Raw genomic sequence first — 26,846 nt, 5'->3', positions numbered from 1 at the left:
TTGTGCCAGGGGAGGTTTGGATTGGATATTAGGAAAAATTTCTGCTGCAAAAGGGTTGTCAATCATTGGAAGAGGCTGCCCAGGGCAGTGGTTGAGTCACCATCCCTGGAGGTATTGAAAAGATATGTAGATGTGGTGTTTAGGGACATGGTTTAGTGGTAGACTTGGTAGTGTTTGGTTAAAGGTTGGACCTGATGATCTTAAAGGTCCTTTCCAACCTAAATGATTCTATAATTCTGTGAATTGGTATAAGACATTCTGGGGTTGGTCCACATTCAGCAAAAAGGCAAAAACTTTCCTGATAACTGGTGGTGGTGAGAAGTTTCTTTCTAGCTTAAGCTCTCCATAATGTACTAGCACTAGAGTTTATATTATGGAAGTCATGTTCTTCCTTCACTGACCCTTAGAATAAGCTGTAGTGCCATTACATAGTCACAGGCTTTTTATTCAGCAGCACTCCTGCCTCCTTTGGTGCATCAGATGAATGATGCTCGCTTACTGAACAACAATTCAGTACTGTTTTCCCTTTGTTAATCGGTGTGTGGCCCTCAAACTGATTTATTACATATTGTTCTGAAGACAGAGCTGTGAATTCTCTTAGGAGTTTTCCTCACTACAGTGCACGCATGTGTGTCACAAAGCAACTATTATAGATGTCTCTCCACACAAAGAGTACATTTCAAAATACCTGCTGATTTGGTTGCCTAATCTGAGGCATTCTGGACGTGGTTTGTTCAAAGTACTTGCAATGAATAGCCCTTCAAATGCAAAAAATGCAGATCCCATTGCTCTTACTGTGAATTCTCAAGGTTTTTTAAATAAGAGCCTGAGATCTCTGGCCAGGCACATCATAGAAAATTAGGACACATACAGTCACAACCGTTTAAACACAGTGGAATTAAATTCTTCACAGTAGTATGAACTGAGATCTCTTTTCTCTCCCAGCGTCCCCATATCTTTCTCACTGTCATTAAACTTCAGCAGTAAAACATACATTGACTCTAAAAACCAAAGTGTCCTTGCCTGCACAAACTTGGTTCATTCCTAGAGGCAAGGGCTATGAACAGACTAGAGGGATGAGAAGAGAAGTCATGGAGAAAACGGGCAGGAGGCTACACAGCAGAAATCTGGGGTCCCTTTGACACACGATGGCAAGCTGCTGCATGTAGTCATGTAATGAAGACCAACAGAATTTAAAAAAGGGGTTGAAATCAACCTATATTTGTGAGATGACTGTCTACAGTCATGTGCATAACATGTGACCTGTCTCCCTAGTATGGGAAGTTGAAGGTACGAGGTGCATTTGTGAGACGCCCACCTCTGGACAGACCTTGGAAGGAGGATGCAGCCATACAGGTCCCAGGCTCCAAAGAGCGCTGGGTGCTCCTCCCTGAGACCACAGCTGGGGCAACAGCAGTGTCACCTGCTGGAAGTGGGCCCTGGTCAAGTCACCAGGTGACCAACCAGTTGAAGGAATAATGGAGGAACTGAGCATACAGTAGCATCAGTGCAGATGAACAGAAGATAGGATCTTTGCAAAGAGACAAAAGCCCCACATTATGCGGAGGGAGGAATAGGCATAAGCTGTGCTTCTGGTAGAAAATGGGATGGATATTGGTGACTTCCACAGCAAGGTAGAGCTCTTTTCCAACTGCAGCTGTTCAGCTGGAGAGCAATGTCAGGGCCCTGACAAGAACAGGAGCAAACTCTGACAGAAGGGGCATCTGTGCCAGCCATGCCTGGCTGACAGATGGGAACCAGAGCTAAAAAGGGAAGCAATGGAGGATAGTGCTGGGAGATTGCCTTCTGTGAGAGACAGAAGCACCCATCTGTTGCATGGAGCTGCTGTCTCAAGAGGGCTGTTGCTTGCCCAGGACCTGGATTTGGGATATTGTGGATAAATTGGGGAGTAATCTGGTCTTTGGAATATTATGCTTTGCTGCTCTTTCATATGGGCACTAATGGTACTATACTACTAGTGCAGACCTTGAGGAGACTACTGCAGTCTTCTCAGTACAAGGGTGAAGAGTATGGAGCTCCAGATGGAATTCTTCTTAACCTTGCTGATCAAGGGGAACAGTTCAGGCATGAGTGGAAATGCAGCTCAATATCTGTCTGCTTGGTCAGTGTCATCAGAAGGGTTTTGGCCTCTATGACCATGGGAGTCTGAAGAATGAGAAATGCCAAGGAAAGACAGGATCCAACTGAAAAAGTGGGACAAGGGCATATTTGCCAACAGACCTGCTAATCTAGTGAGGAAAGCTTTAAACTAGATTTAAGAAGCATTTCTTCAGAAAAAGATGTGAGGGTCCTGGTGGACACCAGCACACCAATGTGTCCTTGCAGTGGTGAAGGCTAACTGCATGCTGACCTACGTTAGCTAAAGCATTGCAAGTAGACTGCAGAAAGGGATTATTTCCCTCTACCTAGGACTGGTGAAGCTACATCTGGAATATTATGTCCAGTTTTGGGCATCCCAAGAGATATGTCAACAAAACTGAGAAAATCTAGAGGGCTACTAAGGTATTCAGGGGGATGGTGAATACATGATGAGAGACTGAAGGAACTGGGTTTGTTTCGCCCAGAGAAAAGAAAGCTAAAGGAGAAGAAAGAGGGGACTCTGCTTGTAATCTTGAAGTACCTAAATGGGGATTAGCGAGAAGATGGAACCAGACTCCATCATCATGCAGGCACACAGCAAAAGAAAATGCCATAAGCTGAAAGAGGGAAAATCAGTTACATGAGAGTAATTGAATATCAGGCTGTAGCATCTCCATCCCTGGAGAATTTCAAAACTCAAGGGACATGGCTCTGAGCCGCCTGACCTAACTTTGAAGTTATTGTACTTTGAGCAGGAGATTGACTTCAACAGCTTCCTTCCAAGCTATTTTTTTTCATGACTCATCTCTATTAGTTATCCAAGTTCTCATTTACTTTAAAGTTAGCTCCTTGTCACTACAGAGCACACTTCTCTGTTCACATAAATCACATTTCATTGTTGCTCTGAGGCTAGAGATAAAGTTCTACTATTAGACATTTCGCTATGAATATTTATTTGGTTCTTGGTGCTTTGTCAGGGATAATAGAGGAATACTGTGGTAGAACTAGAGCTGCCATATCACCTAGTGCAGTTATCCACATTCAACAGCAGATAATGGCAAAGACGCTCTACCTCGTTCTCTCTTTGCAGGTCACTACAATAGGAATAAATCACTGAAACAGAGTGTGGTTTTATTACCTTGACAAAGTTCCCATAATTGCTTTCACATTTAGTGTCTAATAGACACCTTTCATCAGCAACAGACTGAGCAAAGGCAGTTCCTGCCCTGCAACTTTGTCCGCAGAGAGACAGACACGCTTGCAGTTCTTCAGTCATTCACATGCTATGAGTAAGGATCATCTACTAACTGGGGCAAAAAGCTTCTGGGTCACTCAGCATGCAAGTATTGCTGTCTGAAAAGAGGATTTAACTCATGCAATGAAGTCAGAAATAAAGTGAGGTGGTGTGGGACTTTTGACTGAGCAACTGAGGGTTAATTGTAGTCTCTGCAAGAGCGGGGGCGGAGGACCAGTTGCAATGTTACAGGGGCAGTTACTGTGAATTAGTGCCAGCTAGGTTCCGTGCAAGGCAATGCTCATGGTTCTCAACTTGCTTCACTGGGTATTCCACAGTATCTGTGAGCACAGTCACTGCTGGGATCTTATCTTTGTATCAAGGTAGAAAGGAATTGCGAGGCTGGGAGCATCCACCTGAGATCATGTGCTCTAAGAAGTTACTCAGGGACGGTGCAGAAAGCTGTATTTTTGAAAGCTGTAGCTTTCTCTTAGTCTTAACACAATATGGCACAAACTCACTACATTTTGTTACAGGACTGGCTGGAAAGGTGCTGTCCATAGTGCAGCTACCTTCAGCTCCAGTGAGACAGCAGGATAGAGGAGATTCTGTGCCAAAAAGCACCTTGATAGCTCAAAAAGTTGGTTTTAATTTGGTCAGTTTTAACATACGTGTTTTACTGCTCTTCCAGATAGAGCAGTTACTGCTGTGAGCCTGTGAAACCACGCATTTCTATAAAGTTGAATGAGGGAAAAATGAAAGCAAAAGCAAATTCAAACAGTCTCTTTATTACAATATGGTCTAGATTATGGAAATAATTAAGAATAACATATAAAACTAATCAAGGGTTATTTTTACTCAGTGTTATATTTATAGTCTGCAATTTCTTTTCTCAAGGAAAAGAAGAGTTTCAAGCATTGGTCTATCCTGAGCTATCAATAAGCACTTCAGGCAACAACAGTGTTGGGATTCTTAAGCCTGTACATATAACATAGCTGGTAAATGCTTCTCTAAAGCAGTGGGCAAATAAATGACTGGCAAACCGGACATCACACCATAAATACAGCACAAAAAGGGAACATGTGTGACCGGCACTTAGCAATGCTGACAATTCAGAAAATCATTAATGTGCAGGCAGATATTGGAGGACGCACCACGAGATTGTCATACTGATTTTGTACATGTATATAGGTGCAGATTTACTGTGAGATAAAGGATTCTAGCATTACATTAGCCATTAATGTTTAGTAAAATGCCCGGATATGCAATTGTTTATAGACTATGAGCACTGCAATTCTTTAGGCTTTAAAACCTAAAAAAATATCGGTAAGGAACCTCAGTAGTTTTGAGGTGGATATAAAGATCTGTTTTGGAATGTTATGTTTTCTCACAGCTGTAGGCTTTCAGTAGAAAATCCTAAGGTCATTTGTCTGCAAAGCTCATACATTTGATCTGTTTTGGCTCCATCTAGAGATTCATTTACAAACTGACTGTGGTACAGTCACCTGCCATGTCCCTAACAGGCTTTGTGTAAGAGACCACAAGGTATGTGGAGTTGAGTACCTACAACTATTTTTAATGCTTAGATTACTACTGGTTCTAAACCATGTGCCTTACCTTTCCCAGCCGTTCCTAGAATGTGGACCTCACAAAACACGCATGTTTTAAAAGGGCCTCTTTTTGCCAAAGTGAACTTTCAGAAAGTGACCAAAACTTTCTGCAGAGGTTATAGCTTCACATGTGCTCTGATACCTCCTACTTCATAGGTATTCGGCAGCATCCAAACCCATAAATTGATTGCAAGAACTGTACTTCACTTGTGAAGGCTCCAGCTGGATAATGGGCAGCTTTTGAACTGGAGGCTATTTTCTCTTCCCAGTCAAAGCCTGCTCTGGATGCAATTTTAATGAAGTTTCATGTAGCTAATAGTAGTATTGTTGGATCTCAGTCTAAGCACAATTGCTTGAAATAAGATAGTTTCAACATACTAGTGCAATTGCTTCCACATAGACTCCAGCTATGTGTGCCTTTGTACAGGGGTGTTACTAGGAGGAAGATTTCCACTGCAGAACAGAAGGAGCCTTTCTGTCTGATAGAGCTGTCAGCACCATCAACTTCGGCATCTTGATAGAATCCTGAAGGTCTTGAAGACCCAGAAGCTACTCATAGTACTTCTGTACTATGAATACACAGGTTTAAGTTCAGCACTTCAACAGGAGATATTGCAGATGGTTAAGTAACAGGAGTCCTTGGGAAAAATAATCTGTGGAGGGAGAACTTCATCATCCTGATCCCCAGCTGGAGAAAAGTTCTGCTTTTCTTCAGGGACACACAGACTTTTCCTACAGATATCCTTTCATTTCCCATGTAGAACAACTGTTACCCACACATTTATCTATACTGTTAAAACATGTCATATAAAAAGAGGAAGAAAAATTGAATACCTTTACTCTTTTTGCAGAAGTGACAGTTTATCATTAAATATATATATATTAAATTCAAAGGCTCAGCTTCTGAGCAAAAGTTAAGAAAAGTTTATTCCCATTGCAAAATCTTGGTTCAGGAACACTCATATTGAAAACATGGTAAGGAACTAAATTCTAGAATCAAGATTTGCATTCTGAAAAGCGTAATTCAGGCAGAAATAACCCCTTTTGCTCAAGTACCCACATTTTGTGAAAGAAGGAAAGAAAACAAGGGAACAAACAAAACCAATAATAATCTAGACATTTAACAAAAAGTGCATTTAAATCTAACTCACATGTATGTGTCATCACTTGATTTACAAGCTACACTCAGTTTATAGTTTACTCAGTACAACAACAGTCTTCCAGAAAGTACTAGCACAGCATCCAAAACAAAAACTCTGCATATTTATCTCAGGTTTGCTACTCCAACACAACTGATTACTTATCTAAATTACTCGTATAGTCAAGAATCAATGGGCCTGGTGAAAAGAAGCACGTTAAGGGAAGGGATAGAAATTAAAGTGTTACTGCATTCCCATTCCCTGTTTTTGCACAGCCTGTTTTCACAAAACCCAGGGGTAAAAACTGTAGAAAAGAAGCCAATTTAAATGAAAAGCAAGTAGTGAGTGATTTTCAAAAGAGGGCCTTGCTCGTCTGAATATACGAAAAAGAGCAGACCTAAGTGGGAGTATTCCAAGGATATTGCCCCTCCACCAGTCCAGCCCAACCCTCACTCCAACTGAAAAGACTGCTGGCTCAGACCTGGCTCTGGACTCAGTTCTCTTTGCAGATAGGTACCTGAACCAGTATTTAAAGCCAACCTACAAGCCTAGTCCTGCAGGAGCCAAAATTGTCTCCTAAACTTCTACTGTGCCTGTCCAGATTAATGAACATTTTGGCAGGGCAAGGAATGTCTGTATTTATATCAAGTCTAAATTTATTTAACATCCACGGTAGATGTCTATAGACAGATGTCTATAGACTCTCAAGCCAGTAGGATAACTCAGACCATATGTAATGCTGAGTTCAAAAGAAAGCATAGCCATTACTCAGAAAAACTCAGTTTTGAAGACGTGTAGGTCATTTTTTGCTACAGACTGATATATGTGAATCTGAACCCATCTCAGTCACAAAAAAATATTGAGTACACAGAGACAATCTCTTCCCAGGTAAGTGTGCTAGACTAACATGCTAAAAAGAACACAGACTATTACCACCTATCCAAGTACCTTTGAAAACTCAAGTCAGGGATTCACGTTCGAGAAGACTAAATCCAGGACAGGATTTTGGACACTGGGTCCCAACCCTGCCTGCAAGGATAGCTCAGCCGGAGAGTTGTGGGGAGGAAGAGAGCAATCACAGTTTTATAATGGCAATTTCACAGGTACATCTACCCCCATCTGTGATCGCAGCAACCTGGCCTCAGAGCCCTCCCTGGTCACAGTGCACCAAATCCCATACCCAGCAGAGCCACCAGGTCCCTGACACCGCTCAGAGGTTTCCTTCCATGCTGTAGACTCCCTTCCCCTTCCTGTGGGCTGAGCCCTGGCTTGGCTACCAGTCTGCCAGGTAAACCTTGGCAAGTCACTGTAGGTCTGTTCTCCCAGCAGAAAGAAGAGTGTGGTACTGATGTCAGTGGTGAAGTACTTCAAAGTCTGCTAAGAAGAGCGCTGTCACACAAAGGCTGTAGAAATGGAAGCTGTAGAACAGTAGTTAGAAATATTTACATTCAGGAAAGCCAGGAATTGCAATCCAACAGAGCAGAAATGCACACCGTGACAGCAGAAAGCCAGACGTTAGGACAGAGAGGCTAGAAGGCAGTTAGCTCAGTCCTTCTTCGTAAGGTATTGGAAACATGCTAGCCTGGAAGTACTATTCAAAATACATATCCTCTGGAGTCATTCACGTCTTTCTACATTGAGCCAGCTAATTTTTAGTTTTATATAGTAAGTAAAACAAAGCAAATAAAAGGATTAAAGGAATATTGTGGGGTTTTTCTAGGACTTTTGTCTACCCAGTTTCATGTCCTCACTTGAGATCAATAGTTTCAGAGAGTTTGACTAAAGCAGCAAAGATCGTGCAGAAGCTTCAAAGAACCATCAGGCTCTAAACTGACACAGCAATCATTACAACTAAACCATAAATAATAAAAGTAACATCATCTACAAGTTAACACTGTGCTCAAGTCAGAGCTAAACCCCCCCTCACCTTCAACACATTGGGTTATAAATAAATGCAACATTTACCAACTGGCTCTTTTAGTCTTCTAGAGTTAAGAATGTTAGAGAACTAGACACTACTACATAATTAGTTTAATTTCTTCTTAAGACATAATTAACACTTCCTATGTTTAACTAAAACCAACTGAACTGTCACTCACTGTTTATGCTGCTTTCAATCCTGATGGCTTCTCCCAAAAAGAGGGGGATGGGGTATATATTAGTAGACCATCTGTATAAAGAAATGCCCCACTCAGTTTTTCTTCCTCCTTTCACAAAGGAGTTAAAATTATAAAATTAGAATTGGTACAAAAAAGTGCCGGTATTACAATCTACTAGTTAAACTTGTTCTCTTACAGTTCAGTTGTGCTAAATAATACCTGGCAAAAGAAGTTAAAGGAGAAAAAAAAAAGTCTACCTCTTTTTCAAACTAAACCAAGAGGTACTCAGAGCCTTCCTTGAATCCCATTTTCCTACTCGTCTTGGCTCACTGTATCTTGTTTCTTTCTATCTTAGAGGCGTTGTTACAACAATGTGTGATACACAGTATTAGTATCAAAAATTTAAACATGCATTGTGCTGAAATTATTAGGTACCACTATGGTGTTCTACACATGAGACATTCAGAGCAATCAGGACTTGAAAACTTCAATTGCACTTGCAATAAAAAAAGAGCATAATATTGTGGATAACAGATGCCATTAGACATGGCAGAGCATGGTAATCCTTGCACAGTCCCTAACAAAGTGCAGCAGGAGTGGAAACGTGCCACAGGTAGAGCTTCACCACGCCGCCACGGGGCCTGGGCAACACACGCTCACCACAGACGGCCAGCGCTGCAGGCAGGCTCGGGAGCCCACGGAAGCTGTACAGAACGCCCCGACTGCCAGAGCAGCTTAGGGTGGGAAGCACATAAAGCATGTGGCATGCTGACTCGTTAAGCTGGATTTACAGCCTCTCTGCATCGCCAAAACAGTGCTCTGCAAGCAAAGTTTAATGCTGCTGCTCACACCTCCCTCTGCTCCCTTTTCCTCCTCTAGACTAGGTTTTACTGTGTGCATGGCTTCTTCCCCATATACACCCCACGGCCCTCTGACTGTACACTCCCTTATTTCTCATTGTTTTCCACCAACCAAGTACCTACTTATTTCATCATGAAAGATATTTGGTGCAAAGAGTAGTTTATATGAAGAAATACTTAGCAGATAAAAAACTGCTTTTGTGGAGTTTTTTATCTTCAGAAAAATAATCCAGGGAAAATTGCTTACAGCTCTGAACTTCGAAAATTTGCTCTATTTGCAATATGACCAAAGCCACAAGCACTACTTGTTTTTATGAATAAAGCTAGAAATGGCTGGTGTGATCACCTACAGACAGACTGAAAAACAATGGGAGCTTTGTGTAGAAAATTGTTTCTGAATATCCTGGTTCTTTCTTAGCACTTGCCATTCATGAGCTCAGCACTCAGATTTTTCAGATTCTTCAATCATGGAAAAACTTCACCACGTGAGAGCCTACTTACATCTAAACCCGTATTTAGACAACGCACATGTATTTTTGGGATCCTAGATGCCTGGAGCAGTGTGGTACAAAAGCTTTTAAGAAAAACAAGCATGCAAAAAAGAATGGGAACTTCACCAGAGAACTGGCACGATCACATTAAAGATCCCTGAAGACAAATTAATTCCCACTACAACTTACACCTAATTAAACTAGTTTAGCAGAATGCTTTGCCTGGGATTCAGGAGGCTAAAATTTTATTCCCTTCTAAGCTCAACTGTTTTCAGATTTGTATCTCTGTCTGCTCTGTTTTTTCCTAACCTAAGCTAAAATCGGGATTTTTTTTCCCTGGCTTAGACTTTGGCACAGCTTTAATAAGGAGCAATGTGCAGAGATTCTCACATACAGTTCTGCGGAGAGTCTTCCAGAAACTGGGAGACGGAAGGATTGGTTTGAACAAAACACATGTATTTGGTTTCCTAGGTGTGAGCAAATCAGTCATATGAAGCAGGGACACCTCTTTGCTCACTGGGGACTCAGAATCAACAGTAAGCCATGGTTGATTCTCTAAAAAAACCAAAACAAAACAAAAAAAACCCCACACCAAACATGGCTCCCAGCCCTCAGGAGAAAGCTGAGAGATCTGGATTCCAAACAGGCAGAAGCAGCAAAGCCTGTAAAGGTTCATGAAGCCCTGCCATCCCTCTTTGAGCACTATTTATGCCAAGATTTAGGTAACTTTGCTACATTGTGAGCTGCATCAGTCCAAGTTCCCTTCTGAAGCCCGTAACTTCCACCTCATCCACAGTTCTGAAGTCCACTCTGGGGATCCACACATCTTAAAACAAGGCTCTGACTTGTATCCCTTGAGTACTGACAGAGCCTGCATTTAGCAACTTCTGCTGAGTAAGACAGGCTCTAGGACTGCCCTCCAGAAATCTCTTAGAAGTATAGCATACGAGTTAAAGGAAGAAAAACAGCCAAACCTCAACTTAGAAATGACCACTGACAAAGAATCTGGCACACCACTGGTTAAGTGTTCCAGTGACTAATTATCTTCCATTGAAATAGTTTGCTTGAAGCCAAAATTTATCTGGCTTCAATTTCAAGACATTTCATCCTATTATAGCTTTGCTAGATCAAAGAATTCTCTATTATCAAACTACTTTTCTCCACAGAGGTAATTATAGGTAGATACTCATTTTGTAACCATGTCTGCCTTTAAACTGAATAAATTAAGCTCACCGAGTATTATAAGGCATGTGCTTGATTTTTGACACAAGAACTGGATACTGCCTTTGGCACTAGCGTAAGCACTACTGGAACAAAAGTAGTATTACCTCCCCCATACCATTTGATATTTCCTTTTTAATGCATCCAAGAATTGCATTTAGCCAAGTGGGAGCTTATGTTCAGCTGACCATCCATCACATCTCATAACTTTCTCTCAAAACACTGATTCTTGGGACAGGCTTCCATTCCGTTTCCAGATGTATGACTTTACACTTGGCGATAGTGAAATGGGCTGTATGAGCTGGACACTAGCAAAAAAAAAAAAAAGGAATACCAATTAAGTGTAAAGCCTATAAACCTTAGCATGCCTGAAAAATTTGTGAGGAGTTAACATTTCAAAGGGTCTCCTGTTGCTTCTCCAATAGCTATTAGGTAAAGCTTCTGGCTTCAGTTCTGAGGGGAAAAAAAAAAAAAGGAAGATGTTGGGCATTGTGAAAGAGGATAAGAGTTCATAGAAATTTTATTCCAGAATGTGTCAGCAGCTGGCAGTTATGAACAGTGAGAAAATAACAGTATGTTTGCAAGAACTTGAACTTTATCACAGAATGTTGACAAAAGATCTGCATTATTTATCGTTTAGGGACCAGCTGATTCTCCTTCATCAGCTACATTTTTAACTCAAATTACCTCATCATTGCTCCAAAATTTACTACTCATGCATTGAGTAAATGGATCGTGCCTCATTTCCACTGCAAATTCTGACCTTAACCATTGGATCATGAGCCATTTCTGTAATTGCATACTATGGGACATGCCTGAAGAGCAACACTAAAAATCCTGAAAGCTATGCTCATCTAAAAGGTGACCTACAACACAGGATTACCAGCTTAAACACAGCTGCGCTTTAGTATTAGTTCCCACACCACGTATCAACATTTTGCAGCTATCATCTGAAAGTGCATTTCAGAGACAGGTACAAAAAATGAGTTGCTGGAGTACCATGAAAACGAGATTAACTTTCTCCTCACCAATGCATTAACGCATCTATCCTTTAAAAAAAATCTGGGACCTATGGGGCATTTTATCAGACAAACAAGGCCTTACAGCACTGATTAACTTCATGAGTTAATCTCTTATTCTCTACATCTATCATACAAAGTTTGCTATCCATTTGTACAGCTTCATTACATCCAAGAAATACTGTTAAGAATATACTAGAGCATGTGTATGAGTCAAACAGAAATAACTGAACACCTTGTAGCAAAATAATGGAGGAACTCTACCAACTGAAACAAACAAGGATACTGAAGTCAACAAAACCTTCCTCACATACGTCCCTCTGATATCTGAATTCCATTGCCCATCAGTGCAGTTTTAAGCCGAAAGGAGTCAGATTATTCTCTTACAAGACCAAGACGAGAACTGAGGTTTCCCTCAGTAATAGCGCAAAGTCATTATTAGAATTTTCACAAGATTTTTTCCCTTCATGCAGCAACTTTTATGAAAATGTTGCCTTGTAAATCATACTGCTTATCACTTTACAAAGATGCCTAATAAATTAAGTATTTTTATGGTTTTCACCTCATTCACTCATTAAACCCTTTTCAAGCATTTATCAGTAGTCTAACTACTTGCACTGACCAGCTCTAAGGAACTGCTAAGTTCTTCTGATTTAGCACTGTTATTAGTTTAAATGGACAAAGGTGTTCGTGCTTTCGTATTTAGCCATGAGAAGCTGTGTAACTAGATTTTGGAGTCTGACTTACAGTAGGGAAATTGGCACAACTCAAGTTGTTCAAGTATCTAGAAACACTGACCTATCTGACACTCAGCTCTTTGCCAGTCCTACCACATTAACAAACAGAAGCACGCTATTTTCAGTTAAGCCACTATCATAATTTCCTGAGTTATTTAAAAACTAAACTAGCTTTTGACAAGCTTTAATAAACCAGCATTTTATGGACATCCTTCACTGGTGAAGTACACAAATACAGCTTGCACTTGTAACTGAGAAAAGCATTTCAGTCAGAGCAGACACGACCTGTTGATCTGTTGTGCTGGCCATCTCAGCAGGCCAAGGCTCCCTTGCTGGAGTGCCTGCAAGAGAAGTCAGTTTGAATGCAAGTTGAGTTACACATTTTACCAGTCCCTGAGTTTCCAATCTGTACTCTGCTAGACCTACACATTAGGAACAACTGTTCATATCCTCAAGAAGTCTGTGGTGTCCACTTCTACAGTATCTGCAACAGAACACTGCAAACAAATCACGTAAAGCTAAGTAATTATCTAGAACGTGGAAAATACCTTCCAAAATAGTGAATTATTTCATGTTTCCTCTGGTAAAAAATACCTGAAGATGTTCAGAGCTGGAAATAATAATTATGATCTTACAATCATGATCTTAACACATTAAGAACAGATTTACCCTCACCTTTTCTTTACATAGAAAAATCTTCTCAGAGCTTTCTGCTGCACTACAAGTAACTAGAAATCATAGACTCATAGAATGGTTTGGGTTGGAAGGGACCTTAACGACCATCTAGTTCCAGCCCTCCTGCTGCGGGCAGGTACACCCTCAATTAGACAATGTTGCCCAAATCCTGTCCACTCAATGGCATACAGCTCAGTGTCATTTACTGTACTTCTCATCACAACAAAAATAATTTTTGCTACTCAAAAACTAATCTGTTACTCATTATGAATCCTTCCAGACTTTCTTCCTCCAAATGAAGGTGAAACAGTATTATCTATATACTGGTAATTCAAACTATACATGGCTCTCTGAAACAGGTTACTCCAACTTAGCAACCACCACCACTAGAGAAGAGGATCACAAAGAGACCAATTGAGATGAGACATTGTTTTGTGCAAGATGGTTTTATTAACAGACCAGAGTTTGAAAGATTGCAGCTGGGCATCTGAATCTGAAAGGGAAAAAAAGTATCATTAGACATGTGTAGATCTGAAACTACTTTGGCCACACAAATAATTAATACATTTCTATGATTTATAATTTGGGCTGAAAATACTAATTTTATTTCACTGGATTTAAGAATTCAGTAGTCTTCTACACAATAACTAACTTCTATATTAACATCTCTTCACTCAAAACACAGATTTCAAGTGACAGAACTACCAAGATAAACATTTCTAACCTTGAACTATTGGTACCTATTTTCCTATTTGTCTAAAAGCACCGCAGGGGGGGGACTTGATTTTGAAAGACATACCGAGGTACTGCACATTCTAACTTTTGCTGCAGTAACTCTACTTTCAGCACATTTCAGGGACTGTTTACATACAAAAATGAAAGCAAAAAGCAGACTCAAGACCAGTTCCTGTAAAGTTTGCTTGAGAGCTAATGAAATTCAGTATCTTGCCAGTAATGAACTGCCAAAATTCATTATCAAGTACTATGCTTTTTCGCCAATCTATATGAAGAGATCAGTACTGGAAGTTGTCTTTTCTTAAAAAATTTATTTGAGACTACTAGTTAAGTAATAAGAAATAAAGACAAACAGCAGGAAACCATCTATATATAGGGAAGAGGAATACTCATCTTCAGATACATGGCCCTTCAGAACTACTTAGAGTACTACCAATAAACATCTCATCTTAACATACTGCTCTAGCTGCTTATTACCTCAGTAGAAACTACAACATTCTTCTATTTTCTACATGTAGGTTACTTGTACTTTAAATATGCACTCTATTCAGGACAGTAGGAAAATAGCAGGAATAGAAAATGCAGGAGAGGAGAACAATCAGTTAATTATCTTAGCTTTACACCAGAGGTACGTTTGTTTGCAGCCCAAGCAGAACAACTAACTGCTAATAAGCATAAAATCAGAAACTGCAAGGTCACTTCCTAAGTTGAAAGATGGAGTAAAGCCTTGATGTCTGCTACTTACATGGGATGCTGAGCTACGAGTCCAATGAAAAACACAAGTAACCACCTGAATAACCATAGTTTCTCTGCCAATATACTACTCCTCACAGGCATTTATAGCCACTGCAATAAATAACCAGAAGCCTCCCTCCTGTAGGAAGGCTCCTGAAAACTCTAGACCATCAGTATACTTCTGATGTTGGTCAGTGAAGATGCAGGAGAAAGGATCTACACTGACAGAAAAGCTGCAGGGTTTCAATTAAAAATAGCAGTTTCCACCTTAGGCTCAGAAACCAAACAGGAACATAAAGTGAAAGTAGTTTTGCTCATTCTTGGTTATGAAGCCTCATGCACTAACTTAAGGGAAACATCTCAACACTGAATTTGTAACAGTTTGTGCAACCAGCAGCAACACTTCTACAAGAATGCTAGTATGAGTAATATAACACCACCTCAGGCACCAACACTACAGCAGTTCTGCTCCTCAAAAATTACCCGCTTCTTCCCATAGTTAGGCCAAAAAGCTTTACAAGAACACTATCCCCATAAGCAACTATCTTCCTGAAGCACAAGTTTCTACGTGCCATGTAACCAGTGCTTTAAAACTCTGCTGCTTCACAAACGGAAACAACAAAGCAACATGCAAGAAGCCTGGGGGACTGGAAAGTGAGGCAGAACAGCCTACAAAAAAGCTTCAAGAAAAAAAAGCTGTCAGTCAAATGGAAAGGTATTTCATAGTCAGTCTCTGCTGGCTCCTTAGAGAGGCAGTAGACCTCGATGAGCTCAACTTGCTATGCCTTGTTGGCTATAAAAACATTTTTAACAAGCTTTAAAAAAAGACTTCTCTTCCTTCACAGAATTTAATTTCTGAGAACTCATCCAGAACAGCAACTGCACCTGCTTTAGGCTGTAAAGTCACATCACTACCCACTATTTTTTTATTAACTAACCCTCTGGAAGTTAGGAATTCTTAAGTAAGCTGCTGATCTGATATATAAAAACAAAAAAACCCCAAACTCAAACCAAAACCAAACCATTGAAAAAAACCTTCTTGCCTTTGAAGGAATCAGTTTGGGGGAAACTGGGAATTTGTTACTCTTTCCAAGCATCCTTACACAATGAAGTTTTCTTAAATTCCAGCATATCTGTCATACCAAAAAGGCATTTATCCTTGATGGAAAATAAGATATGGGCAACATCAAAGCTGGTTTAGTGTGGAAAAAGGTGGAAAAAGCAATGGGAAGTATAAGAACTCTGAAAAAAGATTTGGCTTTGAATGGCAGAGACTTCTCATCAAAGCAGGAACAGCAGAGGGACAACAACAGATTACAAGACATTGTTTGAATAAGATACTACAGCACTCAGCTGTCACTGTCAAACTGCTTTAAGTGTTAATAAACCTTCCCATTTCTAAAGGATAGACAATTCAAATGGGCAAAGTAGTCTTTCAAAATAAGCATCTTGGTCACGATAACATGAAAGCTTAAAGTGAATCATTTTGAAGCTTGAACAAGCTGAAAAATTAGACCATTAAAATGGTCTAAATTGATAATTTAATTTCTCCCAGTCCTAAACAGGCTTGTATACCAGAAATCAGACAGTTTGAAAAAATACTGTACTTACAACCATAAGACTTTGATCATATTAAGAATTCATTAACGTGGGCTGAAAATTTCAGTCAACATCTCAAGGCTTCCCATGATAAAACCCAAAAAAGGTTTTAAAACAAGTTACTGGTAAATGAAAAATAAGGTATTGGTAGTGTTTCTACTTCCTAAACGTATCAGCCACAATAAAGATTTAATTTCTGACTTCAAAAATAAAATCAGAACACTGTATTGTCCAAGTAGCTTTACACTGTAGGTACCACCCAAGCATGAGTGAATACATATTAAACCTGAATGTTCAACCAGTAACAGCAGCAACCTACATAGCAAAGATGGAACAGGGGAGAGTATTAACCCCTGGTAATACCTTACCATTAGTTCATTCTCCTAATGAGTCTGTTGATCTGATCTTCTCTGTTACCAGCATCCCCACCTTCCACGAAGTGGATCGTTTTCTTCTTCATTCCACCCCGAGGAGAGGATAACTTGAAGGGCCAAAGGAAGTTGTTCACCACTTTGAAATTCTTGCCAACAGTGTAAATTTCATGGATGACATCTTCCATGCAGATGATGCCAAGCTTTCCTAAAATTCAGAAATGTTTTCAGAAAAGCTACAGCACGACTGGTCAATAACAAGTTAAAAATTATCAAGTTATTACTGTCATACCTACTTATTTTGATAAGCTTCAGAAGTCAGAAAGCATCCACTTTGTCATGACACCCAAGGACTGACTTTTCCAATTGAAACAGATTAGCTGCAGCCAACTCAACATTATTTAGTTGTTACATTTGGCAAGAGGCATCAGTTTCAACTGTTGAATATTTGTAGCCAGCAATGAAGAACAACAAAAAACAAACCCCTAGTGAATCTTACGAAAACAGACTGTGTTCTCTGAAGAAAAGCTAGACTAAATACACTTAAACTGTAGTTATGTGTAGCTCATGGAAATCCACTGAACTGCTTATGCTGTTGAATAAGGTAATAGCATGTTTCCTTAACGCCTTTCCAGAGTCTTCAGCTACATGTTACAAGTTAACTGCTTGTAAAATAGAATGCTAAAAAGGAAAGTGATTATAGCATACTTGTATCCTTGGAATCTAATTATCTATTACACTGGAAAAGGAATAAACATGACAGAGTCTAATTTGAAGTGATACACAAGTGCCAAAAAATGGGAGAGACATCAGTGTCTGCTTTCATTCCTGGCATGACTGGAAAAGTAGGAGCATCCCAGAGTAGTCCATTTCCTGACAACTGACCACCATGCTTTGTTTTTATTAAATACACTAATCACTTTTGCTAGCTAGTTCTTCTGACAGGAAGTTTAAGAAGTCTGTTTACTAGATCATGATGGTCTAAGACACAAACAATGTCTAATATTAAGTTTGAAACTTCAAAGCTATGTATGATAAGCTGCTTTCCTGCTGCAGCACTTTTTCATTACTGAAAGATCTACTGATCTATTAAAGGTCAAGGAGTTTAAATTCAGAATTACAAATTTCAAATGCTAAAATTTGATTCTTTACACTGGTTTTCAATACTTTATAACAAAAGTTACTACCAGCTTGCTTTGTATTAAGCTACAAAGACAGAAGTAGAGATTATTAACCAATCACTACTATTCTCAGACACAAACAAGGATAGTTGTTCTGCTTTGCATTAATCATCCAAATGCAACAAGTTTGTTTCTTGGTTTTTTAAGTGAAGCAGTATTTACCAAGGCGTTTCTGAATCAGGGAATTATCAGTGAGAGCAATGCGCTGCTTGTTGATCTTGCCATAACCACGTTTGTAGATCAATTCATGCACAGACTTCAGATTGGGGTAACTGAAAGTCAAGTGGAAAAAAAAAAAATTAAGTCTTTGCAAACCACATTCTACATTAACATCCCTGAATGAAACTTCTGTAATAAACAGCTTAAGATTATTTCAGCATGTCCCAAATATAAATACAAAAGCAACAGAGAAACAAATCTTACTCACACCGAGTCCCAAGAACACTAGTATGAGGGTGTAATCCTCTAGCAAGCATTACCTTTTAAAGCACTGCCTTAATGATGTTTTCAAGTCAAAGCAGGGAAAGCACACAGAAGACACAAAAAGATTCTGAACACAAGGGAAACTTGCAAGTCTAGTGTAGCAAAATGCAAAAGGCACTCAAAGTTTGCACCCTGGTTTGATAAAACTGGCCATTTCACTCACCCCCAAGCAATATAGGGTTCAACAATCCGCAACATGTTGATAGAAGCTTTGTTGAGTTTTACAAACGTGCCATTAAAAATCTGACGCAGGCGAAGAAGCTGCAACACCTTGCGGACCTTAGGGCTGACACCATTGGTACTAGAGAACATAGGAAAAAAGCCTCCATTATCTACATCCCAGAAAACACGAATCATCAGGTTAAAAACCACCACAACAGTATTGTTCCCATATGAAATGCATCACTATTTTACCAATTATACAAAGGAAGGTTAGTAAATTATTTACTGTCTCTATATATTCAAGTTAAACCAGATTTATTTCTATGAAAATGACTAAAATAAGTGCTATACTGAAACAATTTAGAACTATCCTTGTGCTCTCCTTAACATAATTTTTCTAATCACACTTTCTGTTAATTTTCTATAAGACTTTACCAAAGGAGAGTTAAACACTTCAAACAAAGCTTAGTAGAATGTTAGGGAATACTGGCATGTAATTTTGTCAAGATTAAGGTGAAACAGAACAATTGTCTGCACATATTTGTAGCCTTGCCTTGTTCTTAAACATCAGGGATTCCTAAAGACAGTAGACATAGCCAGCGTAACGATTTTGCACTTAATTAAAATAAGCCTCTGGTGCATGTACAACATACTGCCAACAATTTTCCAAGCCACCAGTGGAAGGCTTGATTTTGTTAATATATCTAAACCCTCAAAACAAATAACAGGAAAAGCAATTTCAGTGCTTTTGAACATAAAATTGTTTACATCTGTATTCAATCTTACCCTCTTATCCTGATCACAAATGCCAGTTTCGGTTCCGCTGGAACATAGTAATTGCCAGCTTTTCGGGCCATCCTGGCCATACGGATCTCCTGCCTATACATGTGCCTGTACTCCTTGTGGTACGCTTGGGCTCTTGCATAGATGAGTTTTCTTTGTGCCTTACGGAACTGAAATCAATTGAAAATTATTTAAGGTTATATAATGCCTTTTAACACATGAAAACCACCTTCAAATACTACAGCATATTCTGGAATTTCCCACAAATAACAGATTAAAGGAACAGCTGTCCATATCATGGAGTTTAGAATCACTCTCAGTAATACTCCAGAAAACCTGGAAGACTGTTACACAGCAGTGCTGCATTACCTTTAACAACGTTATCACACATCAAGCTTACCCTCACAAAGACTATAACCTCTTGCCACTGTATGCTTTTCCCTTACTCTGCCCAGAACTGGTTATTGATTAAAAAAAAATGTGAATTTTAGTCTAAAATGTTAATAAAACATCAGTGTGCTAGACTTAAATACTACAAGCTTTTGTATTGTGTCACCTCACCAGTATAAGCTGATACTGCAACAGATAAACAATTCAAGTTAAGGAGTCATGAAATATTCACCTTTTTTATAGCCAATATCTTCTTCTGACGTTTGGCTTTCATAGCCGCATAAGCCTGCCGTTTTTTCAGCAGGCTTTCTGGTACAGATGGCAGCTTCTTTGCTCTAAATTAAAAGAAAAAAAAAATCCCAAACAACACTCTTTTAGCTGATATGAAGAAAGCGGGCTTTTAAGTCACACATAGCAAACGTCAATGTAAACTTTAACACAATGCGTACACAGGCCTCACTGCCTCGAGCCAGTTCGTCAAGCCATCTTCCTTGTTCCCACTGTTGCCAGGCCTCGATGCAGCCCGAAGAAATCACCTCTCATACTGGACATAGCAATCTGACAGACTAGCTGGTGAGCTGCACACAACCTATGTACTCAACTATAAAGACTGAGACCACTTAAATGACAAGAAAGTTTTACCCACTTTGTAATAAATAAACCCAATTTGTAGTAAAATAAAGTCTGTTTGAAGCGCATCTTTTTCCAGTTTAACAAAGATTTCAACGGGTGCTTTAAGAGAAAAACTAGTTCAGCAGTATTCTGCAATTTATTTCACAGGACTTTAACTTTACTCAAATTTTAAACTCTTAAGATATACGAAACTTGCAAGACCAGTGTTTACAGAGCCCTAATTACCCGGGCGAGCTCTTACTCACAGCATGCCCGGCTACGGCCGCCCAGCCGCACACCGCTTCAGGAACCCCAGCGCGGCACTGACCGCCCGCCCGCCAAGCAGGAGGAACTGCCGCCCCGCGTCCCTCACCCACGAGAGGCGCATGGGGGCCATCTCTCTCTCCCCACCTCACCGAGAGCCAGCGGGGCAGCAACCGCTGCCTGCGGAAGGGACGGGACCGGCGGCGGCTGCATCCCCGCCGCGCTGGGCCCTATCCCCCCGCCGCTCCCGGCCCCAGGCCGCTTATGCCCCCTCCCGCGTCGCCAGCGGAGGCCCAGCGATCGGGGGGAAGCGGTGGGCAGCGCCCCGGCGGTGGGGGCAGGGAGAAGGCACCGCCACAGCCGCCGATGGCAGCGGATTATCCCGGGGCGCGACGGCCACTTACTCCTTCTCCGCCATGATCAGCGCCGGAAGAGAGAGGGCAGGCGCATGCGCAGGGCTGACTTAACCCTTCTGCCTGCGCAGGCAGGGCCCTGGGCGCCGCCAGGACCCTGGGTTGGGCGTCCGCCGCGGTGCCTGACCGCGGTGCGGGCGCCGGGGTGGCCGGCGAGTGCCTGAGGTAAGACCGTCCGGGAGCCGCCTTCGGCCCGGCGGGGTCGGGCCGGGCCGGATCCCGGGCCGGGCGGGAGCAGCTCTGCCGTCAAACCCAGCCTTTCCCGCAGGAGGCCGGAAACGTGCTCTGCGGTGGCGGGGCTGCCGGCAGGCATCTCGTGTAACGCAGGGTTGCCCCTATTCCAGCCTTACGACCCGCATCAAAAGCGTGCGGCACGCCACCGCCCGCCCTGCGCTTCCAGCACCGGGGCGGGGATGGAGGCCGAGATGGGAGGAACGCCGCTCCCGCCGCCCCGCTCAGCTGCGTCCGCACCGACAGCCCGGCAGCCGGCAGGGTGGGGGGGAGCGGGAGGAAGGCCGAGCCCCGCTAGAGACTGATATCCGTGCTCCTCCCGCTCATCCCCGCGGGCCGAGGCGCTTCCAGCAGGACAGCCCGGGCTCCCGAGGTGTGCTTCCGTCTCTGGAGCGGGACGGAGCCCCGTGCGAGGAGCGCGGCTTTCGGCAGCTGCCCCGACCTCGAGAGCTGCGCCCAGCCCTGGGTCGTCCCGTCCGTCCCGCAGGCGGGATCGTTCACCGGGACGCGTGGGGAAACGGGAACCGCGGGCTCCGTTTTTTGTCAAGCTGTGGTTTATTAGGTTGCGTTTCGTTTCAGCTCACCACACAAAAATAATAACTCTGTAGCTGGAGAAGGGAGGGGGGCTGCCCGTCACAGCACGGCGGCTTTTTATTTGGAAGGGTGCTTAGCGCTGCGGACTGCTGCTCTCGGGCCTGATCCGTGAGCTTAAAACCACCCACGCAGGCACTGGTCCTGGCACATTGTTATGTGTGGGAAGAAGGGAAATTAGTGGAACTCGGAGCAGCAAAGAATGATCCAATGTGTATAGAGAGTAGGCAGCTGGGCCGGGATAGTGAACGCCGGGCTCTGCGTTTGCTGGTTTTATTTGTTGCCAGTTGACAGGACACAGAGGTGCTAGGTAGCGCTGAAGAACGTTATTCAGAGTGCTTTGCATTTAAATCTCAGATATACCAGGGTTGATTTTTGTAAAATAGCATTACTTTATGCTAATACAGAAGTTCGTATCACTTGATCTCATTAAAACTATAATAAAGGAGATAGATTTTAATTATCGACACACAAAGGTGCAATAAACCACCTACAATATCTGCAACGAGAGGAGATTGTACTTTCTCCCAGAACTTGTGAACTCGAATTTCTGCCAAATCCGAGAGGCAGCGTTCACAAACACAAAGCTCCTACAACTTCCGCGAAGGCTGGCGGCCGCGCAGGGACGGGAGGCGCAGCTCTCCGGCAGGTCGCAGCCTGCAGAGTGGCAGGGGCAGCGGGACGAGTCCTGCCCACCTGTGTGTGGGAAACGGCACGGCCACGCTCTGCTCCTCGTCCTCCGGAGCCTGCAGGTGCCCGGGAGCGGCAGCTCCGGGCCTTGGGTGGCTGCCGGGTGCCCATCGACAGAAAGGGACGTTTGTTACTCGACAGAAGAAAATACTTTCCACATGCCTGTACTTCCGAGTTCCCGTTTCGATCGGTGGTTGGTCAGGTATTAATAGCCTCTATATTTGGCTGGCAGACAAAAAAAAAAAAAAAAAAAAAATCGGGGCTTTGTTCATCGGTTTCTCAGAGCTCAGCAGAGAAACCGGCGGCACGCCAGCCAGCTGGGCAAGCTGCAGGAAAAGCGCGGGCAGGCCTCGGGGAACCAGCGGGGCCCCGGCGGCTCGCCGCTTCCGCGCGTCTCTAACCTTTACCGCTCGTTCGTGATCTTTTAACCCACGCTCCGGCCCCGTGAGGGCCGTTGCGGGCGTGCCCTGACACGCCGCCACTCTCCGCCCAGCACAGCCCGCGGGCACCGGCCCGCTGCGACCCGCAACCGCCCTCCGGCCCCACCGCCCGCCGCCAGGGCCGCTGCCTCAAGATGGCGCTCTGGCGGGAAACGCGCGGGGCACTGCGCCCCCTGGGACGCGTAGTGCGCACGGCCGGCGCCGCGCCGGCAGGCGGGTTTCTGCCGGGCCCCGGACGCTGGCAGCCGCTTGCAGCCGCCGGGGCGCCCCCCCCCGAGCGGCGGGGAGCACCGGCCAGGCCCATTCCCATCGGGGCGAGGCCTGCCGCAGCCGCGGGACCCTCCTCCGCCGGCTAGGCGGAGCGGAGCGAAGCGACCCCGGCGAGCGGAGTGAGGAGTGGCCGCCGCGGGGGCGGAGGGGTCCCGGGAATGCGGGGCGGGCCGGGTCGGGCCGGGGGGAGGGCTGTGGAGCCCGGGGGAGGGGCCCGGTCGCCCGGCCCGCCCTATATAGGGGGCTGAGAGAGCAAGATGTTCACTGCCAGTAGTGGGGCTGCGGGCGTGAGGGGACGGGGAGTTAGCGGCGGGCGGGTAGTGCCGTGTCCGGGCTCCTTCCTTGGTGCGTGTTACTGAGGTGGGGCCGCGGCGGTGCCCGGCTCCGAGTGCGAGCGGAGAGGAGAGGGGGAGCCCGGGCGGCGCGGCGGGACGCTCGGCAGTGGGAGCGGAGTCTCCCTCGCAGCCGGAGGTCCCGGGCAGGGGCGGCCCCAGGTGGGGGAGCCGGGCGGTGAGGAGGATCCACCTCCGCCGCGGGGCGGCTCTGCCGGGACCGTCCGTCCCCTTCGGTTCCGCGGGCGGCCGTGCCGGGACGCACGGGTCCCCCCGCGCGGTCGGGGTCTGGCAGCATGAACATCCTGCTGGAGCTCTTCGTGGTGACTTTCAGAGTGCTGTGGGCTTTCGTGCTGGCCGCGGCCAAGTGGCTGGTACGGCCCAAGGAGAAGAGCGTGGCGGGGCAGGTGTGCCTGATCACCGGGGCAGGCAGCGGCCTGGGCCGCCTCTTCGCCCTGGAGTTTGCCCGGCGCCGGGCGCTGCTGGTGCTGTGGGACATCAACACGCAGAGCAACGAGGAGACGGCGGGCATGGTGCGCCACATCTACCGGGAGATGGCCGAGGCGGCGGCCGCCGCCGTCCCCAGAGGTAAGCGGCGGCCTGCCGGGGCGGGCTTCCCGGACTGTTCCCGCCGCCCGGCCCGGGCCCGGGCGGCTGCCCCTCGCCTCTCACCTGCCCGGCCGCCGGCCTTGTCCCGGCTCGGGTAAGAGCTGAGGCTGCGCGCCCGGCAGGCTCCAGCACGGAGCCGCTCTCACCTGCGGCGGGCAGGTGAGAGCGGCTCCGGGCTGGAGCCCGCTGGGTGCGGGGGCGTCAAATGCCCGTCGGTGTCGCCGTCAGCCGGGCCGGCCCTGTGCCCGGCCTCTGCGGTGGGGAGCAGAGACCTGCTTCGTGTAGTCTTGGGTTCCACAGCGGCTTTAAAACCTGCAGCTTTTTTTTAAAACGCTTTGGCAATAATAGTAAATAGACAAGTCCTTGTGTACTGTGGTGACACCAAAGTAAATAGAAGTTTTACTGTAACGGAAAAGTATTTGCTGTTTCCCCTCAACTGCTTGTTTGAGTGTCAAAATACAAGAACTTTATTTTTTCCCTCTTCTGTTCTCTTGTCTCTATTTCTTAGTAGCTGGAGATGGAGAAAAAGATGCGCTGCCCCATTGCAACTTGCAGGTTTACACATACACCTGTGATGTGGGCAAAAGAGAAAATGTCTACTTGACAGCTGAGAGGGTCCGGAAGGAGGTTGGCGAGGTGTCTGTCCTGGTTAACAATGCTGGTGTGGTCTCCGGGCACCATCTTCTGGAGTGTCCTGATGAGCTTATTGAGAGGACCATGATGGTCAACTGTCACGCACACTTCTGGGTAACTATAAACTCCTCTCTGCTGCTCTTTTTATCAGTTAATTTTCACTGCTCTTGCACTTACTTCTTTTCACTGGCAAGCTCACAACTTTGTGGGTTTCTTATTTTTAACTTACTGTTCTGTTTAACAAGAATGGTAGGTATCAAAATTATTAACAAATAGTTTCAAATCAACTGTATCCTCCAGAGTTCTAAGTCTTGTGCCCTTTTCTATTTCTATAGCCCTGGATGTGAAATCCTTTGCAAGCATAACCTCTGAATCTGCTTAAAGGTTGTTACTGTTAATGAGTGACTTCTCAGCCTTCCTCCCATAGTCTTCTGCCAGTGTGTTTGCAGCTTTAAGATGCTAGTTTAATGATGGTTACAATAGCGAGCTTGCACATTTCTGGAATAAAATACTTAAAACCCCTGCTGGAAATGTTGCTTGAATTGCCTTGGAGGCAAACTGTTCCTTTTGAAGGCTGGGAGGAAAGGCGAAAAAGATTTCTCAAGAAATCAAGCCAAGAACACTTTTTCAGGAATCCTGTATATTTGTCCTCATAGCTTTCTCTGGGGGCTGTCAGTGGAAGTAAGAAAATCTTTAATATTGTTTCTGGAGTGATACTGTCTCCATAACTAGCAGATGCTAATCAAGGAGAACAAGCTATGTGATCTTACTCTTTTTTGTCTATCTAAACCTTGTTTTCCTGCGTGGCTTATTTTTAAACCCACAGTAGTAGCGTGGAGTTACATAAATTGGAGTGTCGAAGGAGGGCATGATGCACACTTGGGTTGGCATTAGCTGTCAGACTGAGCCTATTGTTAGTATTAAAACTGTTCTTTGGTCCTTCAAATAAGGTTATGAAATACACTTGCATAACAATCAAAGGATTAGGCAATCTGAAATATACTTCAACTTAAGCCTCCTTTGGCTGGTCTTACCTTTCCATAATAAAACTTTGTAAAATGCCTCATCTTCAAAACTTAGAAGGCTCTCCCAAACTTAACTTTTTTTAATATGGAAGTGAAATGCTCTTTCATAACCCTAAAGGAGCCCCTTCGAATTTGCACTGTGAAACATTTAATGGCAGAGCAGTCTTTTTTTCCAATGTATTGTAAAGTTTGCAGAGAGAGTGCTTAAACTTCAGTGCACACAAGATAGTTTAAAAGAGTTTCTAAACACGCTGAAAGTATATTTTAAGGCAACTTGAAAAGTTCTGAGAAAGCTCATGTGACCTCTTACAACTAAGAGCTCTGCGTGTTTCCCTTAATAAAAGTTAAATTGATGCTTAAGCAGAGATGTGCGCTAGATTTAATGACTGTTATTGATGTGGTTTGAATGCTGAATTGACAAAGTTTCCAAGAACTCTAAATTATGACATCACTGTGAATTAAAATATGGGAGGATCCTAAATTCTCCAGCTGTTCTTCCTTCAGGCCTAAGTCATACACTTATTTATAACATTGTTTTAGAGACCTTTTTAAAGCACCCTCTGTGTGTTCTGAGTCTTACAGTAAGAGAAAACTAAACTTAGTCTAGTATTGCTATGATTGGGTTTCCATAACAGTTTCATACATCTCTAAATGTTACAGTGTGAAGTGACTTTAAAATAAAAAGATTACTCCAAGAAGGTATAGTTAGATCTGAACTGTGGAACTTGAGATCTTGGCTCAAGCTTCTAAGGAGTAAACACCGTCTATATTTTATTGAGGATCTGTTCATATGTACACTTCCTGCAGATCCTGTGTCCTGCTTTACTTTTCCTTTTATTTTTTGCTGTTGGCAAAGCTTTTTTCCTTGTCTTCCCCTTCATGATCCCAGAAAAGGTTGGCTTGACCAACAGTGGGTGGACTTCTATTAAAAGTAATAGTACTTAATTCATAAGATATCATCTGAATCGGCTGATTTGAAGCCAACTTTTTTGATGCAAGTCAGTGCTGACTTAAATAGAACAATGTGTCTAGATGTGTGAAGTCTTATACAGCTGGTCTCTTCCATGTCAACTAAACCGGTGGTCCAAAAGCAAAGCTAATACTCTGGAGCA

General features: G+C 43.6%; 2 protein-coding genes across 7 annotated transcripts in view; one reads left to right on the top strand and one right to left on the bottom strand.

Moving 5' to 3' along the window:
* Nucleotides 1-13,612: 13,612 nt before the first annotated feature.
* On the bottom strand, nt 13,613-21,277 carry RPL7 (ribosomal protein L7). Its single transcript, XM_075743879.1, has 7 exons — nt 20,905-21,277; nt 19,857-19,959; nt 19,238-19,404; nt 18,453-18,590; nt 17,969-18,078; nt 16,623-16,833; nt 13,613-13,678 (listed from the first exon to the last, which is right to left on the bottom strand). Exons 1-6 carry the CDS (start codon nt 20,916-20,918, stop codon nt 16,625-16,627), a joined length of 741 nt encoding a protein of 246 aa, XP_075599994.1. The 5' UTR covers nt 20,919-21,277; the 3' UTR covers nt 13,613-13,678; nt 16,623-16,624.
* Nucleotides 21,278-21,775: 498 nt separating this feature from the next.
* The window catches only part of RDH10 (retinol dehydrogenase 10), a 28,735-nt gene continuing 23,664 nt past the window's right edge, over nt 21,776-26,846 (top strand). For 2 of the 6 annotated variants that reach the window (XM_075743874.1, XM_075743873.1), the window contains exons 1-3: nt 21,776-22,627; nt 23,802-24,055; nt 24,585-24,823. In XM_075743874.1, coding sequence (XP_075599989.1) covers nt 22,584-22,627; nt 23,802-24,055; nt 24,585-24,823 — 537 coding nt within the window. In that variant the 5' untranslated portion in view covers nt 21,776-22,583. Of the gene's footprint in view, nt 24,056-24,584; nt 24,824-26,846 lie in introns of all 6 variants that reach the window. The other 4 variants (XM_075743878.1, XM_075743877.1, XM_075743875.1 and 1 more) reach the window with 3 other exon arrangements.

Source organism: Balearica regulorum, chromosome 2 (genome assembly GCF_011004875.1).
Source record: "Balearica regulorum gibbericeps isolate bBalReg1 chromosome 2, bBalReg1.pri, whole genome shotgun sequence".
Lineage (NCBI taxonomy): Eukaryota > Metazoa > Chordata > Aves > Gruiformes > Gruidae > Balearica > Balearica regulorum.
The sequence above is the reverse complement of the archived record's forward strand: the minus strand, read 5'-3'. Positions and strand labels throughout refer to the sequence as shown.